This window comes from Rana temporaria, chromosome 12 (genome assembly GCF_905171775.1).
Source record: "Rana temporaria chromosome 12, aRanTem1.1, whole genome shotgun sequence".
In the NCBI taxonomy this organism is placed as follows: Eukaryota; Metazoa; Chordata; class Amphibia; order Anura; family Ranidae; genus Rana; species Rana temporaria.
In genome coordinates, this window is record NC_053500.1 from 117,530,021 (window position 1) to 117,549,196 (window position 19,176).

The following is a 19,176-nucleotide window of genomic DNA, read 5'->3' on the forward strand; positions in this document are numbered from 1 at the left end:
GTGTTGACCATCAAAGTGATGGGGAAATAGTAAGGCACAGAGGCCACCGAGGAAGCTTGTCTTTCAACAATGGGAGCTGATGGAAACTTGCATATCAGAGCAGCTCACAATTCAGGACTTCCAGGCAGATACAGAGGAAGAAAGGAATGGGACCCTAGTCAAGATATCATCTTTACCCTCCCCCTCCATTCCTTTGAAGGGAATTGATAAGGGCTGCAATACACATAGAGAAGCTGCTCCCTTTGCATTGTCTCTCTACTGCCATAGGCCCCATCAGACACCAATACCTGTAAACTCATATAACCTTTGCATGCGTGAAGTATACAAAATATCTGATAATTGCTCCACTTTGTGGCTTGTTAACTCCAGTGGGCGCACTTATGGTGTGCATTTTAACAACATTACAGTGCATTCCAGTGCTTGTTTTTTTTTTCTTGAACTTTATTTTACTTACATTTCACTTAACTTTATGCGTGTCGATACATTGCGATGCAGTATAGGGCACCATAATGCGCTGTGCTACGCAGAAATCCAACATGTCATATTTTTTAATGATTACATTGGCCCAGATTCAAGAAGCAATTGCGCCTGTGTAACCATAGGTTACACAGCGCAATTGCTTACTTGCCCCGGTGTTACGAATGCTCCTGATTCAGGAACATCGTAACGCCGACTGCAGCCTAAAATCTGCGTGACATAAGGCTCTTATGCCACGCATATCTTAGGCTGCATTCTAGCGATGACCGCTAGGGGGTGCTCCTATTGTGCTCAGTGTATAGTATGCAAATTGCATACTAACACCGATTCACAATGTTGCGCGAGCCCTGTGTACGCAATTTATGTCGTTTCCGTACGGCGTGTTTAGCGTAAGGCTGCCCCTTCTAATAGCAGGGGCAGCCAATGCTAAAGTATACCCGTCGTTCCCGCGTCGCGACGTTCGAATTTTACGAACAGCGCACACGCAATTTTACACAACGCACACGCAATTTACGGAGCTACTGCGGTGCGAGCGCTACCCAGAAGCACTGATCACGCCACCAAAAAAGGCCGCATCGCCACTTTACTCACTGACAGCACTTGTCCTGACTGGCCGAGACCCCAGTTTTACCTTCTTCCAACGCTGGCTTTACACCACCCTGCTGTGATTAGACACAAGAGGCGGGATTTATGATTTCTCCAATCACAAGCAAGGGGCGGGGATTGCGCCTCTCCAGACATTCCCATCCAGAACAAGGGTTGTCAGTGAGTAAAGTGGCGATGTGGTGGCTTTTTTTGAGGGGCGACAGATAGAGGGGAGGGGGGTGACTGTTTCAGCTTCATTCAGGGACAATGTATTGTGCCAGAATGAAGGTGCCCGGGACCTGGGACAGACCTGCAAAATGCGGGACTGTCCCGGGCAATCTGGGACATGTGGTCAGCCTAGCTTGATCACTCCAGTGGACATGCTATGGTGAGTGTTGGTGTGCATTGTGCATTCGCACAGCAATGCATTGTTACAATGTTACATTTATTTTATTTTTTTACTTTATTTACTTTACATTTCATTTAAAATGCAGCATTTTTATGTATTCTAAAATCAATGCAATATAGAGTGTCGCTGTACTGCACAAAAAAATGATGTCCTATTTTTTCAATTTTTTTATATTTGACTAGTGGAACTCATGACCAAGTAAGAAATATACACTATGGCCCAGATTCACAGAGAGCAAGGCGCACATTACGCCGCCGTAGAGCAAACACAGTACGCTACGCCAACGTAGCGCGGTGAGGCAAGCATTGCATTCAGCAAGCCAGTGCTCCCAACGCTGCGCCAGCGTGGCGTGGGTTTCGAAGGCGTATGCCGGCGTAGGTGGAAGTGGGCGTGACCCCATGCAAATGATGTGTGACCCCATGCAAATGATGGGCCAAGCGCCAGACAGGTACGTATCACGAACTGCGCATGCGCCGTGACGTGGACACATGCACAGCACACCCCCCTGCGCCTGCTCATAACCACGCCGGCACAACTGCCTAAGCTACGCCGAATCACTGCGTACGCCGTGAACATAACGTACGCCCAGCCAGACAAACGTCCAACGCACAATACGCTGGCTTGTGTTCCCTGATGCAGACCTGAGCATGTCTGTTGCTGGGTTGCACCTCCTTTATAGGGAATAACTGTACGCCGGACGTACAACTTACGTGCATCTCGCGTAGCATGCACCGGGCACGCGTACGTTCGTGAATCGCCGTATTTCCCTCATTTGCATGTTTGAATGGCTAATCAATGGGAGCGGCACCATGCTCCCAGCCTAAATGTGCGCCCACCCTACGCCGGCGTAAGCAAGCTACGTCGGCGGGGTGTAGCCTGTTTTTAGGCGCATATTAGTTTGTGGGTCTGGCGCACAGATACGACGGCGCACATTTGCACTTACGTCGGCGTAACTTGTTATACGTCGGCGTAAGTGCTTTGTGAATCTGGGACTATATTGTCAAAAGTTTTGGATCGTCTGTCTTTACAGGCACATGAATTTAATAGCATCCCAGTCTAAAGCCCCGTACACACAGGCAGAATTACAATGGCTGGTTCAAAAAAACAAAATAAATGCCATCTTCTGTCAGACGTGCATGCTAGAAAACCAGCATTCGACTGACTCCCGGTCAGAGCTCTCAGCCAATGAGAGCGCTGATTGGAGTGTTCTGGTGGGGGGGCCCATCCCCCTGTCAGAACACAATAGCTCAGCGGGGGAGGTTAGTACAGCGGCTCCGACCGGAGCTGTCAGTTGCACCAGTGCACAAAGCAAGGTCCATAAAGACATGGATGAGCGAGTTTGGGGTGGAGGAACTTGACTTGCCTGCACAGAGTCCTGACCTCAACCCGATAGAACACCTTAGGGATGAATTAGAGCGGAGACTGTGAGCCAGGCCTTCTTGTGCAACATCAGTGCCTGACCTCACAAATGCGCTTCTGGAAGAATGGTCAAACATTCCTATAGACACACTCCTAAACCTTGTGGACAGCCGTCTCAGAAGAATTGAAGCTGTTATAGCTGCAAACGGATGGGCCAACTCAATATTGAACCCTACAGACTAACACTGGGATGCCATTAAAGTTCATGGGCCAGATCCTTATAGCGAGTACGCCCGGCGTATCTACTGATACTCCGGCTTACTTTAAAATTACCCGCGTCGTATCTTTAGTTTGAATCCTCAAACCAAGATACGACGGCATCTGGGTTCGATCCGACAGGCGTACGGCTTCATAAGCCTTCGGATCGTAGATGCAATACTTCGGCATCCGCTGGGTGGAGTTTGCGTCGTTTTCCGCGTCAGGTATGCAAATTAGCTTTTTCCGACAATCCACGAACATACGCGCGCCCGTCGCATTCTCTTACGTCGTCTCTAGTCGGCTTTTTCCGGCGTATAGTTAAAGCTGCTATTTTGCAGCGTATAGATAGACTTGCCATGTTAAGTATGGCCGTCATTCCCGCGTTGAATTTTGAATTTTTTTTTTTTTTGTGTAAGTCGTCCGTGAATAGGTATGGACGGAAGCCACGTCTAAGTTCATAAAATGACGTTGTTGCAACGTCATTTCGCGCAAAGCACGGCGGGAAATTTCGAAACGCAGCATGCGCAGTTCAACGGCGCGGGGACGCGCTTCATTTAAATGAATCACGCCCCCTAATCGCCGATTTGAATTTTGTCGCCAGAAATACACTACACCGCCGTAATTTTCGTCGCGCAATCTTTCAGGATTCGAACCAAAGCCGAAAAAGTTACGGCGCGTAACATATCACTGATACGCTGCGCCGATCCACTTCACAGCCAGGCGTGCACTGCGCATGAGCGAGCCGCGATGTGCGCTGTGATTGGTCGGGCAATATTCTGCGACCTGTGACATGTCCCAGAAGATTGCAGAGAGGAAGGGGGAGAGATGATATTCCTTCTGGCGTTCAGGAAGTGGAAGCTGGGTGCCTGTAAAAACAGGGTACCCACTCCTCCCCCCAAAAAAATGACATACCAGATGTGGCATGTTGGGGGTCACCTACACTTAAAGCAGAAGTAAACCTATCCATAAAACCAGTATCATTTCTGGCCCGTGCCGGAAATGTAACACTCCCATTGGTTGTGCTCTCAACCAAACTGTCAAACCATCCAATGGCTGGTATCATAACTGATCACATGTGCAGCATCATGGCAATTGTAGATTAAACAGAGGCCAAGATGGCAGCTTCCTTTAATGAAAATGATAGGGGGGTTTACTTCCACTTTAAAGCGGAGTTCCACCCAAAAGAGGAACTTCCGCTTTAAGTACTCCTCGCCCCCTTACATGCCAAATGTAATTTTTTTGGGGGGAGTGGGTTCTTCGTTTTGAAGGGAACTTCCTGTCCCACTTCCTCCTTCCGCCTACGGGCCACCTAGGCGACTCCTCCTCTCCCCCTAGGTGGCTCCTCCCTCTAGGCGATCTCCTGGGACACGTGACAGGTCTCAGAAGAGCGCCTTTCCACTCCGAGAGGGCGGCTCGCGCATGCGCAGTGCGCACCCAGTCGTTGGACAGGTGAGTGGCTGTTTATTAAAAGTCAGCAGCTATACTTTCTATAGCAGCTGACTTATAATAAGCTAATAATAGCCTGGAACTCTGCTTTAAAGCAGAGGTTCCATTTTTGGGTGCGACTCCTCTTTAAACTTCAACTCATTAACAAATAAACAATGCCTCATGATGCATAATAGTGCGTCGAAACGTGTTTTGCTGCTCAAAAATCTAATTTTTTTCCAGTGCACACCAATGCCAAAAAAATGAACGTGTCAAGGAGCCCTTATGCCGCGTACACACGGTCGGAATTTCCGACAACAAATGTTCGATGTGAGCGGAAAATCCGACCGTGTGTACGCTCCATCGGACATTTGCTGTCGGAATTTCCAACAACAAAAATTTGAGAGCTGGTTCTCAATTTTTCCAACAACAAAAGTTCTTGTCGGAAATTCCGACCGTGTGTACACAATTCAACGCACAAAAATTCTACGCATGCTCGGAATCAATTCGACGCGTGCTCGGAATCATTGAACTTAATTTTTCTCGGCTCATCGTAGTGTTGTACGTCACCGCGTTCTTGACGTTCGGAATTTCCGACAACATTTGTGTGACCGTGTGTATGCAAGACAAGTTTGAGCGAACATCCGTCGGTAAAAAAAAACACGGGCCAGATTCACAAAGAGATACGACGGCGTATCTCCTGATACGACGTCGTATTTCTGAGATCCGACGGTCGGATCTATGCGACTGATTCCTAAGAATCAGTTACGCATAGATCTCCCTTAGATCTGACTGGTGTAAGTGACTTACACCGTCGGATCTTAGGCTGCAATCTTCCGCTGTCCGCTAGGTGGCGTTTCGTGTTTTACTCGCAAGGAATATGCAAATGAGGAGATACGCCGATTCAGAAACGAACGCCCGCCCGTCGATATTTTTTTACGTCGTTTGCGTTCGGCTTTTTCTGGCGGATAGTTACCCCTGCTATATGAGGGGTAGCAAATGTTAAGTATGGCCGTCGTTCCCGCGCCGAGTTTCAAATTTTTACGTTGTTTGCGTAAGTCGGTCGGGAATACGGATGGCCGGAATTTAAGTTGCCGCCGAAAACAATGACGTCCTAGCGACGTAATTTGGAGCATGCGCACTGGGAAATATCGCCGGCGCCGCATGCGCAGTTAAATCGGCGCGGGAACGCGCCTGATTTAAATTGTACACTCCCCCTAGCCGCGGAATTTGAATTCCGCCGTGGGAGTTACGATCCGCCGGCGCAAGTTTGGAGGTAAGTTCTTTGTGAATACTGCACTAGCCACGCAAAAGTGCGCCGGCGGATCGTAAATCACATAGATTACGCGGATCTAAAGATCCGCTAATCTATGTGAATCTAGCCCACGGTGTCCGATCGCGTGTACGCGGCATTAGGCTAGATATTTCTAATGTATAAATATTTTTTATACAAGTGTTTGTTGTTTAATAAACAACTTGTGTTACAACATGTGGAGCATGCACATACACAGAAATATTTATATTATGTTTTGTATACTTTACCTTTTATTTAAATGTATTTAGTTAAGTAGCGACTGCTGCATTGCTACACTTTTCTATGGAGGAGAAAGTGATCCGGAGGAGAGGGGAAGAGTCATTCAGAAGGGGGGGAGGGGTTCACTCCTGTAGTCTGCATGCAGGCAGAGCCCTCCCCACTTCTCCTTGTCTCTCCCTGAACCTTCTCCAGTCCCACAGACTCCTCCAACCCTAGCACAGAAAGCAGGAGGGTCAGAGAGAAGATCTGTTACATTGTATCACACACAGGATATATAAGATGGTTGGGATCCCTGGATCATTTCAGTGTAAGTACTGATTCCTATTATTACTTGTTGGCAGCTGTGGGAGGGCAGGATCGCCGCCTTCTTCCATGTTGTTGGAAGGGGCAGCAGAAGCAAAGCAAGCTCCCTGCACTGATCCCTTGCTCTACAGACTGTGTTGATGTTTTGCACTTTGTGTATGTTGTAACTGCTTATTGCACATCAAGGGCCTGCAACGCTGAAGGAATCCTAAAGCACACTAAAACACGATTGAGTTTAGTTCTGTCCATGCATCGCTGATCATTTTTTCCGGGACGGTCCTAGGTTTTGAAAGTTTGTCCCAGAAAATGCTCCTTTTATACGAGGGTCCTTGTTTCTCCGAAATGACCATTTAATTCCTTACTTATTCTTGTAGACCGAGGACCAGATCCACAAAGAAGTTACGCTGGCGTATCTATTGATACGCCGCGTAACTTCTAGTTTGCTCCGGCGTATCTTTGTTTTGTATCCACGCCTGAAGCTGGGCTAGATCCGACTTGCGTACGTCTTAGTACGCCGTCGGATCTAAGGTGCATATTTACGCTGGCCGCTAGGTGGCGTTTCCGTCGATTTCCGCGTCGAGTATGCAAATTAGCTAGATACGGCGATCCACGAATGTACATCCGGCCGGCGCATTTTTTTACGTCGTTTCCGTAAGGCTTTTTTCGGCGTATAGTTACCCCTGCTATATGAGGCGTATCCTATGTTAAGTATGGACGTCGTTCCCGCGTCAAATTTTGAAAATTTTACGTTGTTTGCGAGAGTCGTTCGCGAATAGGGCTTTGCGTAGAATGACGTTCACGTCGTAAGCATTGGCTTGTTGCGGGTTAATTTTGAGCATGCGCACTGGGATACCCCCACGGACGACGCATGCGGCGTTCAGAAAAAACGTCATTTTACGTCGGGTCAAGACGTATTGCCATAAAACACGCCCCCATCTCATCCATTTGAATTGTGCGCCCTTACGCCGACACAGTTACACTACGCCGCCGTAACTTACGGCGCAAATTCTTTGGGAATACGGGAAATACCCTGTAAGTTACGGCGGCGTAGTGTAGTGTATCTGAGATACACTACGCCGGCCGTAAAGAAGCGCCGCGCTTCGTGGATCTGGCCCCGAATATTTAAGAATGTTGTGTTAGCTAACACAACATTCTTAAATATAACACAACATTCTTAAATATTCGGGGCCAGATCCACGCAAACAACGTAAAATTTTCAAAATTCGAAATTGATGATTCTAAATTGGCCTTTCTCAACCAGGGTTTGGTGGAACCTAGAGGTTTCTAAGTAGGGTTGCCACCTCATCCCGTTAAACCCAAACACATCTGAATTACACAGGTTCTAAGGCTAATTTATTGCAGTTAAGGCACCAAGTGAGTTTAATTACCACCTTAATCACCCATCGAACCTGTGTAATTATTATGTGTTTTGGGTTTGAAGGGATGAGGTTGCAACTCTATTTCTACGGGTTTCTTGAGTTGAGGTTGCCTGCGTAGTTATGGGGTCAACACCACTTGGAAGACCCAGAGACACAACTCTAATAACTTTTGTAGTTGTTTCTAAGGGGGCTTTCTGGTCACTGTTGTAAGGGGTGCTTTCAAAGAATTGTATTTTTGCAGGAGTTTCCCTAGATCTGAAAAAGATTTATAAATATCATGTTAGCCCTTTACGTTATTGATTTTAAATCAGCCTTTCTCAACCAGGCTCCAGAGGTTGCTACAGAATTTTTGAGCTGTGGTTGCTTGATGTTCAGTTGAGGGTGCCTGTATAGTATTGGGGTCATCAGCAATTGAGAGAGCCAGCAACACTACAGTAACCTCTGTAGCTGTTTCTAAGGGGGCTTTCTAAACAAGGGGTGCTTTCAAAGAATTTAATTTTTTTTGCAGGAGTTTCCCTAGATCTGAAAAATATTTATAAATGTCATGTTAGGCCAATATTTCTAAATCTCAACCAGGGTTTTGTAGATCCTGGGGGTTCCTCCAGAGGTTGCTAGGGGATGATTGAGTTGTGGTTGCTTGATTTTTCACCTTAGGGTGCCTGCATAGTTTTGGGGTCAATGCCACTTTAAAGAGCCAACGACACAACTCTAATAATGTTTGTAGCTGTTTCTAAGGTGGCATTCTGATCACTGTTGTAAAGTGGGCATTCTAGGCACCAAAGGATAGGTGTTTGCAGGAGTTCCCCTAGACCTGAAAACGATTTCACAAGTCTCTTTGAGTAAAATAAAGGTTGGGAAAGGCAAGTCTGGGTCCTATAACCACTTACCCCCCGGACCATATTGCTGCCCAAAGACCAGAGTACTTTTTGCGATTCGGGACTGCGTCGCTTTAACAGACAATTGCGCGGTCGTGCGACGTGGCTCCCAAACAAAATTGGCGTCCTTTTTTTCCCACAAATAGAGATTTCTTTTGGTGGTATTTGATCACCTCTGCGGTTTTTAGTTTTTGTGCCTTTAAACAAAAATAGAGCGACAATTTTGAAAAAAATGAATATTTTTTACATTTTGCTATAATAAATATCCCCCAAAAATATATAAAAAAACATTTTTTTTCCTCAGTTTAGGCCGATACGTTTTCTTCTACATATTTTTCGTAAAAAAAAATCGCAATAAGCGTTTATTGATTGGTTTGCGCAAAAGTTATAGCGTTTACAAAATAGGGGGTATTTTTATGTCATTTTTATTATATTTTTTTTACTAGTAATGGCGGCGATCAGCGATTTTTTTTTTTTTTTTTTTTTTTTTTTTTTTTTTTTTTACGGTACTGCGACATTATGGCGGACACTTCAGACACTTTTGACACATTTTGGGGACCATTGGCATTTTTATAGCGATCAGTGTTATAAAAATGCATTGGATTACTATAAAAATGCCACTGGCAGTGAAGGGGTTAACACTAGGGGGCGGGGAAGGGGTTAAGTATACCTGGGTGTGTTCTTACTGTGGGGGGGGGGGTGGCCTCACTAGGGGAAACACTGATCCTCGGTTCATACATTGTATGAACCGAAGATCAGCATTTCCCCTGCTGACAGGACCGGGAGCTGTGTGTTTACACACACAGCTCCCGGTCCCCGCTCTGTACCGAGCGATCGCGTGTGCCCGGCGGCGATCGCGCCCGCCGGGCACACACACGGGAGTCGGGGGCGAGCGGGGGGCGCGCGCGCTTTCGGCGGCGCGCACGCGCCCCTAGTGGCGGCTGGGAGAGAGGACATCATACTACGTGCTCTCGCCCAGCCGAGCCAACTTGCCGACGTATAACAGCGGTGGGCGGTCGGCTAGTGGATAAGAAGCATGAAATAGAAGTGTATATACAGTAAAACCTTGGTTTGAGAGTAACTTGGTTTGAGAGCATTTTGCAAGACAAGCAAAATGTTTTAATAAATTTTGCCTTGATATACAAGCGATGTCTTGATATAAGAGTAGCGTCATATCACAACCGAGTATAAAAAAGAAGAGAGGAGCCTCTTAAGTGTAGCAATATGGATACATTTAATGAAGATACAACATTTAGCAACTTATTGCTACACTTAGAGGTGCCTCTCTTCTCTTTTATACCCTGTAAAAAATGCTTTGATATACAAGTGCTTTGGATTACAAGCATGTTTCTGGAACGAATTATGCTCGCAAGCCAAGGTTTTATTCTACCAGCAGTCCTTGTGAACCAGGGTTCGGTGGAACCCAAGTGTTCTTCCAGATGTTGCTAGGTGTTCTTTGAGCTGTTCTTGCTGGGCTTTCAATTTTAGGGTTCCTACAAAGTTCTGGAGCTAATACCACTTGAAAGAGTCAGCAGTACAACCCCAATAAGCTCATAGTATGCTATTAAGGTGAAGTCTGACCATCTCTGAAAGGGGTGACTGGCCAGCAAAGAACTGGTTTCAGAAGGGGTCACCCTGGACCTCAAAGTTATTTAAAGGGATATCCTGGGGTAGAAATGTTGGGAAAGTCAGGTCTAGATCAAAAGGATAAAACAGAAGTCTGTAGAGCAGCCGGGGTTTCATGGATTGCTTGACTTCTCATTTGAAGGTGGCTGCATAGTTATGGGGCCAATGCCACTAGGAAAGGCTAGCAGCGATATTTTTAGTGCTAAACCGCCTGAAAAAAAACGTGTCAGGTCGCGTACACACGGTCGATCCATCCAATGAGAATGGTCCGACGGACCGTTTTCATTGGTTCACCACTGAAGCAGACCGATGGTCTGATGTGCGTACACACCATCAGTTCAAAAACCGATCGGGTCAGAACGCGGTGACGTAAAACGCACAACGTGCTGAAAAAAACGAAGTTCAATGCTTCCAAGCATGCGTCGACTTGATTCTGAGCATGCGCGGGTTTTGAACCGATGCTTTTGCATACTAACGATCGGTTTTGACTGATGGTCAGCCGTCCATCGGTTCGATTTTAAAGCAAGTTCTCTAATTTTTGTCTGAAGGACAACAGACCGATGGGCCGTACACACAGTCGGTTTGGACCGATGAAACTGGACTTCAGGTCGTTTTCATCGGTTTGGACCGATGGTGTGTACGCGTCCTCAGTGTGAAAGGGGCCTAACACCAATGATGGGGCTCAATTCCTCCCATCATTGGTGTCAGTGGGAAAAATTGTTTCACGTCATTGGGAAGAATTCTGCTTCATTGTTGGTGTCATTGGGAGGCATTGTGCCCCATCATTGGTGTAATTGGACCCCATTCTTGGTGTCATCTGAAAGAACTGTGCCCCATCATTGATTAATTGTGCCAACATCTAAGGCAGTGATGGCGAACCTTGGCACTCCAGATGTTTTGAAACTACATTTACCATGATGCTACACTACACTGCAGAGTACATGAGCATCATGGGAAATGTAGTTCCAAAACATCTGGAGTGCCAAGGTTCGCCATCACTGATCTAAGGTGTCATTGGGAGGAATTGTGTCAGTGAAAAAAAAAGAAATAGTGCTTCAAGTGCTGGATAAAAGCAACTAAAGGGCCACAGTTTGGAGACCACTGTTTTAGATCCTCTAATAAGTATGAAACCGATATATATATATATATATATATATATATATATATATATATATATATATATATATATATATATATATATATATATATATAAAGCAACATATGTATTAATTTTTTCTGCATTCTTTTTCCTTCTTGTATCAGTTACATCTACACTGTCATTTTAGTATTGTAATTGGTAAATTATACCATTATTTTCTGAGATAGCGTCGCCAGTAACTACTATATCAATATAACCTGGACATTTTGTGGAAAGTAAATTGTGATGCAATGTGTGTGGTCTACAGACTGCTGCTGATTAAATAGATAATTTGATGTCCATGCTGTGTGATGGCGTTTAAGGCATGCTGCGGTGTGATGTGGCTTTTTATCAATATGGAGAAACTGCTGCCGGAGAGACCAGAAACAGCAAAAGAAGTACGAGAAGATAAAACCTAAACTGACCACACAGTTTGATTGCACAGTCCAGTGACGTCACTAGGGTTGGTGTCACCTGGTGCGGTAAAACATGGTGTCACCCCCCCCCACCATCCATACCCCATTGGGCTCTCTCCTGCCACAGTGTACCCCAATGGCACTTCGCCAGATAAATTGTGTGTTTGTTTGTTTTTTTGATGATGTGCAAACAACTATTTCCTTCCTTTAGAAACCAGCTTTCCATTGGCTAAAATAAAAAAAAGCTCAAGCCTAAAAACGCCAGAAAAAAAGTGCGCAAAAAAAAAAGAAAAACAAAGCTTCTCCAGAATCACACGCATGCTCATACGTAGCCTGAGCATTAAGTGATTAAGCCTAGGATCACGTTGGAGCGATTTGTCATGCGATTTGAGAGATCAAATTGCATGACAAGTTGCAGCCTATTGGCGGCAATGGCACTGTTCCAATCAGTGCTACACCGATTTTGCGGCGCCGCACCGATTTGCAAAAGTAGTTCCTGCGCTACTTTTGCCGATTTGCCGGACTTACGACGGCTTATCTACTGATACGCCCGTCGTAAGTCTACCTGAATCTGGCCCATAGACCAACTTTGTGTTAATGGATTTTTGCACTGCTTGTGCCTTACTATACATTTCTGTGTATGGAGGCCGGGGTCCTGTAAGTGGAAGGTCTTGGTGGTGGGTGGTAATCCTGCGGCTCTTAGCCTGTGTGTATATATATAGATAGCGCTGGTCTACACGACGTTCTGTAAATATTATGTCTCTGCATGGTGTGATGTTTATTTCAATATATAGTGTTACGCCGTGTATATAGTTCAGCGCAGTCTGTATCCTTTTTTGGTCCTTTGCTACGATGGGGGCCATGCTCTACTATAATGCAGTAATGTCTCTGATCAAAGACTCTCGTATGTGGCTTCGGTGACATGGGACCACTGAGTCTTTTAGGTCGGGCCTGTTGAGAATTCCCCCCATTGGCTTTAGGTTTGATTTCCCGAGTCCATTAACAAGCTTCAAAACGCAATCAAAAAGGCGCATTAACTATATACACTCACCGGTCACTTTATTAGGTACACCTTGCTAGTAGTGGTAGTAGTGGGTTGGACCCCTTTTGCCTTCAGAACGGCCTTAATTCTTCGTGGCATCAATTCACCAAGGTGTTGGGAACATTTCTCAGAGATTTTGTCCATAGTGACATGATAGCGTCACGCAGTTGCTACAGATTGGTCGGCTGCACATCCATGATACAACTCTTCCACCACATCCCAAAGGCGCTTTATTGGTTGAGATGTGGTGACTATGGAGGTCATTGGAGTTCAGTGACCTCATTGTGATGTTCAAGAAACCAGTGGTGAGATGATTGAAGTTTTGTGACATGGTGCATTATCCTGCTTGAAGGAGCCATCAGAAGACGGGTACACTGTAGTCATAGAGGGATGGACATGGTCACCAACAATACTCAGGTAGGCCGTGGTGTGTAAACGATTCTCAATTGGTACTAAGGGGCCCAAAGTGTGCCAAGAAAATATCCCCCACACCATTACACCACCACCACCTAAACCATTGATACAAGGCAGGATGGATCCATACTTTCATGTTCTTTACACCAAATTCTGACCCGACCATCTGAATGTCGCATCTGAAATCGAGACTCATCAGACCAGGCAACGTTTTTCCAATCTTCTATTGTCCAATTTTGGTGATCCTGTGAGAATTGTAGTCTAATTTTCCTGTTCTTAGCTGAGAGGAGGGACACCCAAAGTGGTCATCTGCTTCAAGGTGTTGTGCGTTCAGAGATGGTATTCTGCATACCTTGGTTGCAACGACCAGCCCGTTTTAAAATGCACAGACCAGCCCGTCTGGCACCAACAACCATGCCATGTTCAAAGTCACTTAAAGCGGGAGTTCACCCGAAAAAAATTACATTAGATTTAGGCAAATTATGCGAAGCAGAATCGGGTTTTTTGTTTAAAATCAATGCAGTACTTACCGTTTTAGAGATAGATGTTCTCCGCCGCTTCCGGGTATGATCTTCGGGAATGGGCGTTCCTATTTGATTGACAGCCTTCCGACCGTCGCATACAGCGCGTCACGAGTTGCCGAACGTCAGTGCGGCTCTATACGGCGCCTACGCACCGACGTTCGGCTACTTTCGGGAACGCGTGACGCGCTGTATGCGACCGTCGGAAGGCTGTCAATCAAATAGGAACGCCCAGCCCATACCTGGAAGCGGCGGAGAACATCGATCTCTAAAATGGTAAGTACTGCATTGATTTTAAACACCCGATTCTGCTTCGCATAATTAGCCTTAATCTAATGTTAAAAAAATATATTTTGGGTGAACCTCCACTTTAAATCCTCATTTCTTCCCCATTCTGATGCTCGGTTTGAACTTCAATAAGTCGTCTTCACCACATCTAGATGCCTAAATGCATTGAGTTGCTACCATGTGATTGGCTAATTAGCCATTTGTGTTATCAAGCAATTGAACAGGTGTACCTAATAAAGTGGCCGGTGAGTGTTTATATGATGTCATATATCATTTCTGGTTATTGAGGTATTTTGAGGAATTTTGATCCTATATATTGCAACTTTTTTGCCTTTTCCACCAGATCTTCTTCAAACGGATCTCGCTTGTCAAAAAAAAATACGACGTCATACATGTTTAACAGCCCCCCAATACACGTATACAGTATCACCTAATGCTCTTGACGGATCTGAATTATTAAGATAAAAGTAATCTATAAGTAATTAATAAACTTACATAATAGATTATAGGCAGTCCTCTTTTTTTTCTTTTTCTTTTTTTTTTTCTAGATCGTAAACTGTTGCATCTCCAAACTCTCAGGGCTTATTAAGATTGTGTTGCTGCACACGCAATTAGAGCTGGGTCACACTGGAACATGCATGTTCGTGCACGTGTTTTTTGCGCATTCCATTTTTGACAGCCCATTCATTTCAATGTGCTGCCCAACAGGGGCGGACTGACAACTCATGGGGCCCCCGGGCAATGGGAGATTATAGGGCCCCTGGGCAATGAGAGATTATGGGGCTCCCAGGCAATAGGAGATTATGGGGCCCCCAGGCAATAGATTATGGGGCCACACAGTATATACACACACTGAATATGAAGTATACACATACACACACTGAAAAGGTACTGGAGAGGCGGGGCAGCTATAATCTTGGGATTTTTTAAAACACAGATTTTTACATACTGTCCCTGGTTTTACTGAGGCTGGCAACCCTGATGGGACCCCCTAGTGGCATGGGGCCCTTGGGCAGTGCCCGGATGGTCAGTCCGCCCCTGCTGCCCAATTAGGGTTGCCATTTTTTCTTCAAGCCAAACCGAACACTTTATCGGCGCACAGTAAATTATTATTTTTTGTTTTGTTTTAGTATACACTATAGGATTGTAACAGACGTGGGACACCTTTGGGCACTCTAAAGAGAATAGTAATGAGTGCCCCCCCATATCTTTCTGTCAATCCCTGTTCTGTGCCACATTCCTGTCTAAATAATGTGTCCGGGTTTCAAGTGGACTGAAACCAGGGCACACAATTCAAAACCTGGACTGCCCGGGTGAATCCCAGACAGGTGGCAGCCCAATGCACGGGAAGGTGCACAAAGTACATGAGGTGCAACTTTTAAATAGCAGCTGCACCAAACCGTGGTACCGTGCCTTTTAGTGGCTGCAAACGCACGTTTGTGAGATAGATTTGGCGGACATTAATAATTAATGGCCCCTAATTAGGGTTGCACTGCTTACGTTTTTTTTTACTGGTGAGTCTTCGATATTCAATATATTGCTCAATACCAATATAAAGATATTTTTTGTGTGTGATTTGAGCCCATACAAAATGAATGGGCTCAAATCGTACTAGAAATAATTGCATGCAATTTGAACAGGACTGCGGTGCATTGCATAGTAGCCCATTATGTGTCACTTACCTGAAACCAAAGCCTGCGATATCACCGCTGTTCTCTGTTCTACGAAGCGTCCATCTTCCTTCCGGGTATCGCGGCTGTGATTGGCCAGAGCCGCGATGAAGTCACCTAGATTAAGGCTTACCTGTAGGTGCCACCAGTCACGGCACAATCTCCTTTCGAAATGGCACGCTCGCTGTTTCTAAAGGCATGTGCCATAGACACATCGGCGCCAGTCTCATTTGTAAATATCTCCTAAACCGTGGAGGTCTGGGAGATATTTCAAGCACCTACAGATAAGCCTTAATCTAGGCTTACCTATAGGTAAAAGTGGTTGTAAAGTGTTTACAACCACTTTAAGTACTACCTAACTGCAGCAGAGAAAAAATCAAGGCCCGGATTCACGTAGCACTTATGCCGCGTAAGTGTAAATGTGCGCCGTCGTATCTATGCGCCGTGCCCATAGAACTAGATACGCCTGAAAATAGGCTTCCTCCGACCGACTTAACTTTCCTACGCCGGCGCATATGTACGCTGGCCGCCTCATTGCAAATATGCAAATGAGGGAGATACGGCGATTCACAAACGTAGTTGCGCCGGCGCATAATATACGCGGTTTGCATAAGGCTTACGTCCGGCGTATAGTTATTCCCCATCTATGAGGCGCAACTCATGCAAAGGTATGGACCAGGGAGCAGCCGTCGTATTTTACGTTGTTTACGTAATAGTACGTGAATAGGGCTGGGCGTAGGTTACGTTCACGTCGTAGGCATTGAGCCGTCGTATCTTAGGGAGTTTATTCGACGTGATTCTGAGCATGCGCACAGGGATACGGCCACGGGACGGCGCATGTGCCGTTCGTTCGGCCCATCATTTGCATGGGGTCACGCTTCATTTAAATGGATCACCCCCACTTCCACCTACTTTGAATTAGGCCGGCTTACGCCTACGATTTTACGTTACGCCAGCGCAACATTGGGAGCAAGTGCTTTGTGAATACTGTGCTTGCCTCTCTGTGTTACGTCGGCGTAGCGCATATGAGATGCGCTACGCCGGCAGAAATATGCGCCGAGGTATGTGAATCCGGCCCCAAGTCTTCTGTCCTGTCAGGAAGGACTGTGCTTTGTAGCAGAGCTGTGTAAATCTCAGAAGAGGATAGACACAAATCCTTTGGCAGGTAGAATGTATTTCAACTGTGTATTTAGCGGTTTTGCCTGGAGTTCGGCTTTACAAAGGAGAACACAAAGACTTTCATTGTTGACCAAGGTCTCAAAATATGTTTTTCGCAAAGCTGAAATTTACTGTTAGCCTTCCAGCGGTTGCCCCTAGAGTCAGCCCCCCCATCCTGTTCTATTATAATCCGCCACATAAACTCCACCCACCTAGCTTTGGTGTACATCACACACGCTTTCGGCCAGCTTTGTCCCATTTGGGGGCCCAAAAATAGGGGCCATCCCTTAAAAAGTTGGACTTTTGGGAGACGTGCAATAGCATTACACAGCTTGTTCACACTCTATCCATGAAATCTATTTGTCGAATGACATGTTGAGTTTCTATATCGTTCACCATGGTCCAATAAATCTGATGAGTAGCCCAGAGACTGGAATACTGCGCGGAGCCAAAGTAAATTCCAATTTCTCCGTGGACATTTCCAGGCCCCGCAGAAGAAATGTCTAAGTTATGGTGTGTGAGCTTTCACAGAGTCAGCCCGTCTCCTGAACAGCTGCTATAGATTAGAGGCCGAGACTCCATTGATTAGAGGTTTTTTTTTTTCTTCTTTAAACAGACAAAAACCGACCCGCGTATAAATAGATTTTCCTTGAAGAATTTTTTTCTTTTAAAACGAGAAACGTGTTACGGGTTTGCAAGTTTCCCGACATGTGTTTGTCGTTATCGCCGTACACATGTGCGACGCATGTGTGTGAGCAGGTAAAAAATATCAACTCGTTTTAGGGATATGTCTTTGGAGCCAGACTGTCTAGCTTCCAAACTACACCCCGGGCTCCAGAGTTTCAAGGGAATTCTTTATATAAATATCTAAATTCATCCATTCCGCACATGAAAAGACCACTGTCCAAGTCACGTCGTATTTTTTTCACAAACGGATAGCGAGATCTGTTTAAAGAGAATCTGGTGGAAAAGGCAAAAATTGCAATATATAGGACAAGATGCCTAGAAATTCCTCAATAACCAGAAATATATAAAATCATAATTGCTAATCAGCCAATCACATGGTAGCAACTCAATGCATTTGGGTATCTAAACGTGGTGAAGACAACTTACTGAAGGTCAAACCGAGCATCAGAATGGGGAAGAAATGGGATTTAAGTGACTTTGAACATGGCATGGTTGTTGTTGCCAGATGGGCTACTCTGAGTATTTCAAAAACTGCTGATCTACTGGGATTTTCACGCGCAACCATCTCTAGGGTTTACAGAGAATGGTCCGAAAAAGAGAAAATATCCAGTTGTGTGGACGAAAATGCCTTGGGCAGACTGGTTCGAGATGATAGAAAGGTAACCTTAACTCAAATAACCAAGGTATACAAAACACCATCTCCGAATACACAACACATCGAACCTTGAAGCATATGGGCTACACCAGCAGAAGACCACATCAGATGCCACTAAGAACAAGAAACTGAGGCTACAATTTACACCGGCTCACCAAAATTTGACAATAGAAGATAGAAAAAACGTTGCCTAATCTAATGAGTCTCGATTTTAGCTGCGGCATTCAGATGGTAGGGTCAGAATTTGGAGTAAACATGAAAGCATCGATCCATCCTGAACCCAAGTTGATCGATCATCTTGAGTACAATCAGCCTGCCCGTACATGGTCCGAATTTTGGCCAGTCCCTGCCGAACCGGCCAAGATTCAAATCGTCTACGGCCAGGTCTAGATTTGACAGCGCTTTTAAGTGCATTCGATTCTGGTTGGCTTGTGTTGCTGCTCCTCCCTCTTCCTACCTAGGTTCTGCTATACAGGGAATAAAAGAAAAAAAGATGGGGAGCTGCGGTGGCTCAACGCGATTGGCACTGCGCTGACAAGCCATTCACCTCTGCAGCTAGGGGTTCAGTTCCTGGTCTCGGCTACATGTGAATTGAGTTTGGTGGTCTCAGCCCGGCTCCCTGTGGGTGTGCTATGCAAGGTAAGCCTGCGCTTAGTATGCCCACCCCCCCTCCCACAAAAACCACCACACTTGCACGCACTCGAAATTGGGTTAACATGCACGCACTTTGACAACGCGGTCTCTAAAAAAAAGAGAGGCGAAGGACTAACGGGGCTGGTTGAGCGGGCTAGACCCTCTCACTCCCTTATAGGGAATCCCTCTGCCCCGTTGGGCTTCAAAGCGGAGCAGGTAGGGCGGGCTGTGTGGGAGGACCCCCTCACACACCCGCCATTGCCACCCGGGGCATGGAGAAAGGTGGCAGATTGCCTCTGGGGGAGGCCTGCCTGCTCCCAACTC

The 19,176-nt window shown here is 45.8% G+C and overlaps 1 protein-coding gene across 3 annotated transcripts in view; it reads left to right on the top strand.

The window, feature by feature from the left end:
• The first annotated feature begins 6,155 nt into the window (after positions 1–6,155).
• Positions 6,156–19,176, top strand: part of CBFA2T2 (CBFA2/RUNX1 partner transcriptional co-repressor 2) — a 70,802-nt gene continuing 57,781 nt past the window's right edge. Inside the window, exon 1 of one of the 3 annotated variants that reach the window (XM_040330338.1) lies at positions 6,156–6,354. In XM_040330338.1, coding sequence (XP_040186272.1) covers positions 6,327–6,354 — 28 coding nt within the window. In that variant the 5' untranslated portion in view covers positions 6,156–6,326. The remainder of the gene's footprint in view (positions 6,355–19,176) is intronic. The other 2 variants (XM_040330337.1, XM_040330340.1) reach the window with 2 other exon arrangements.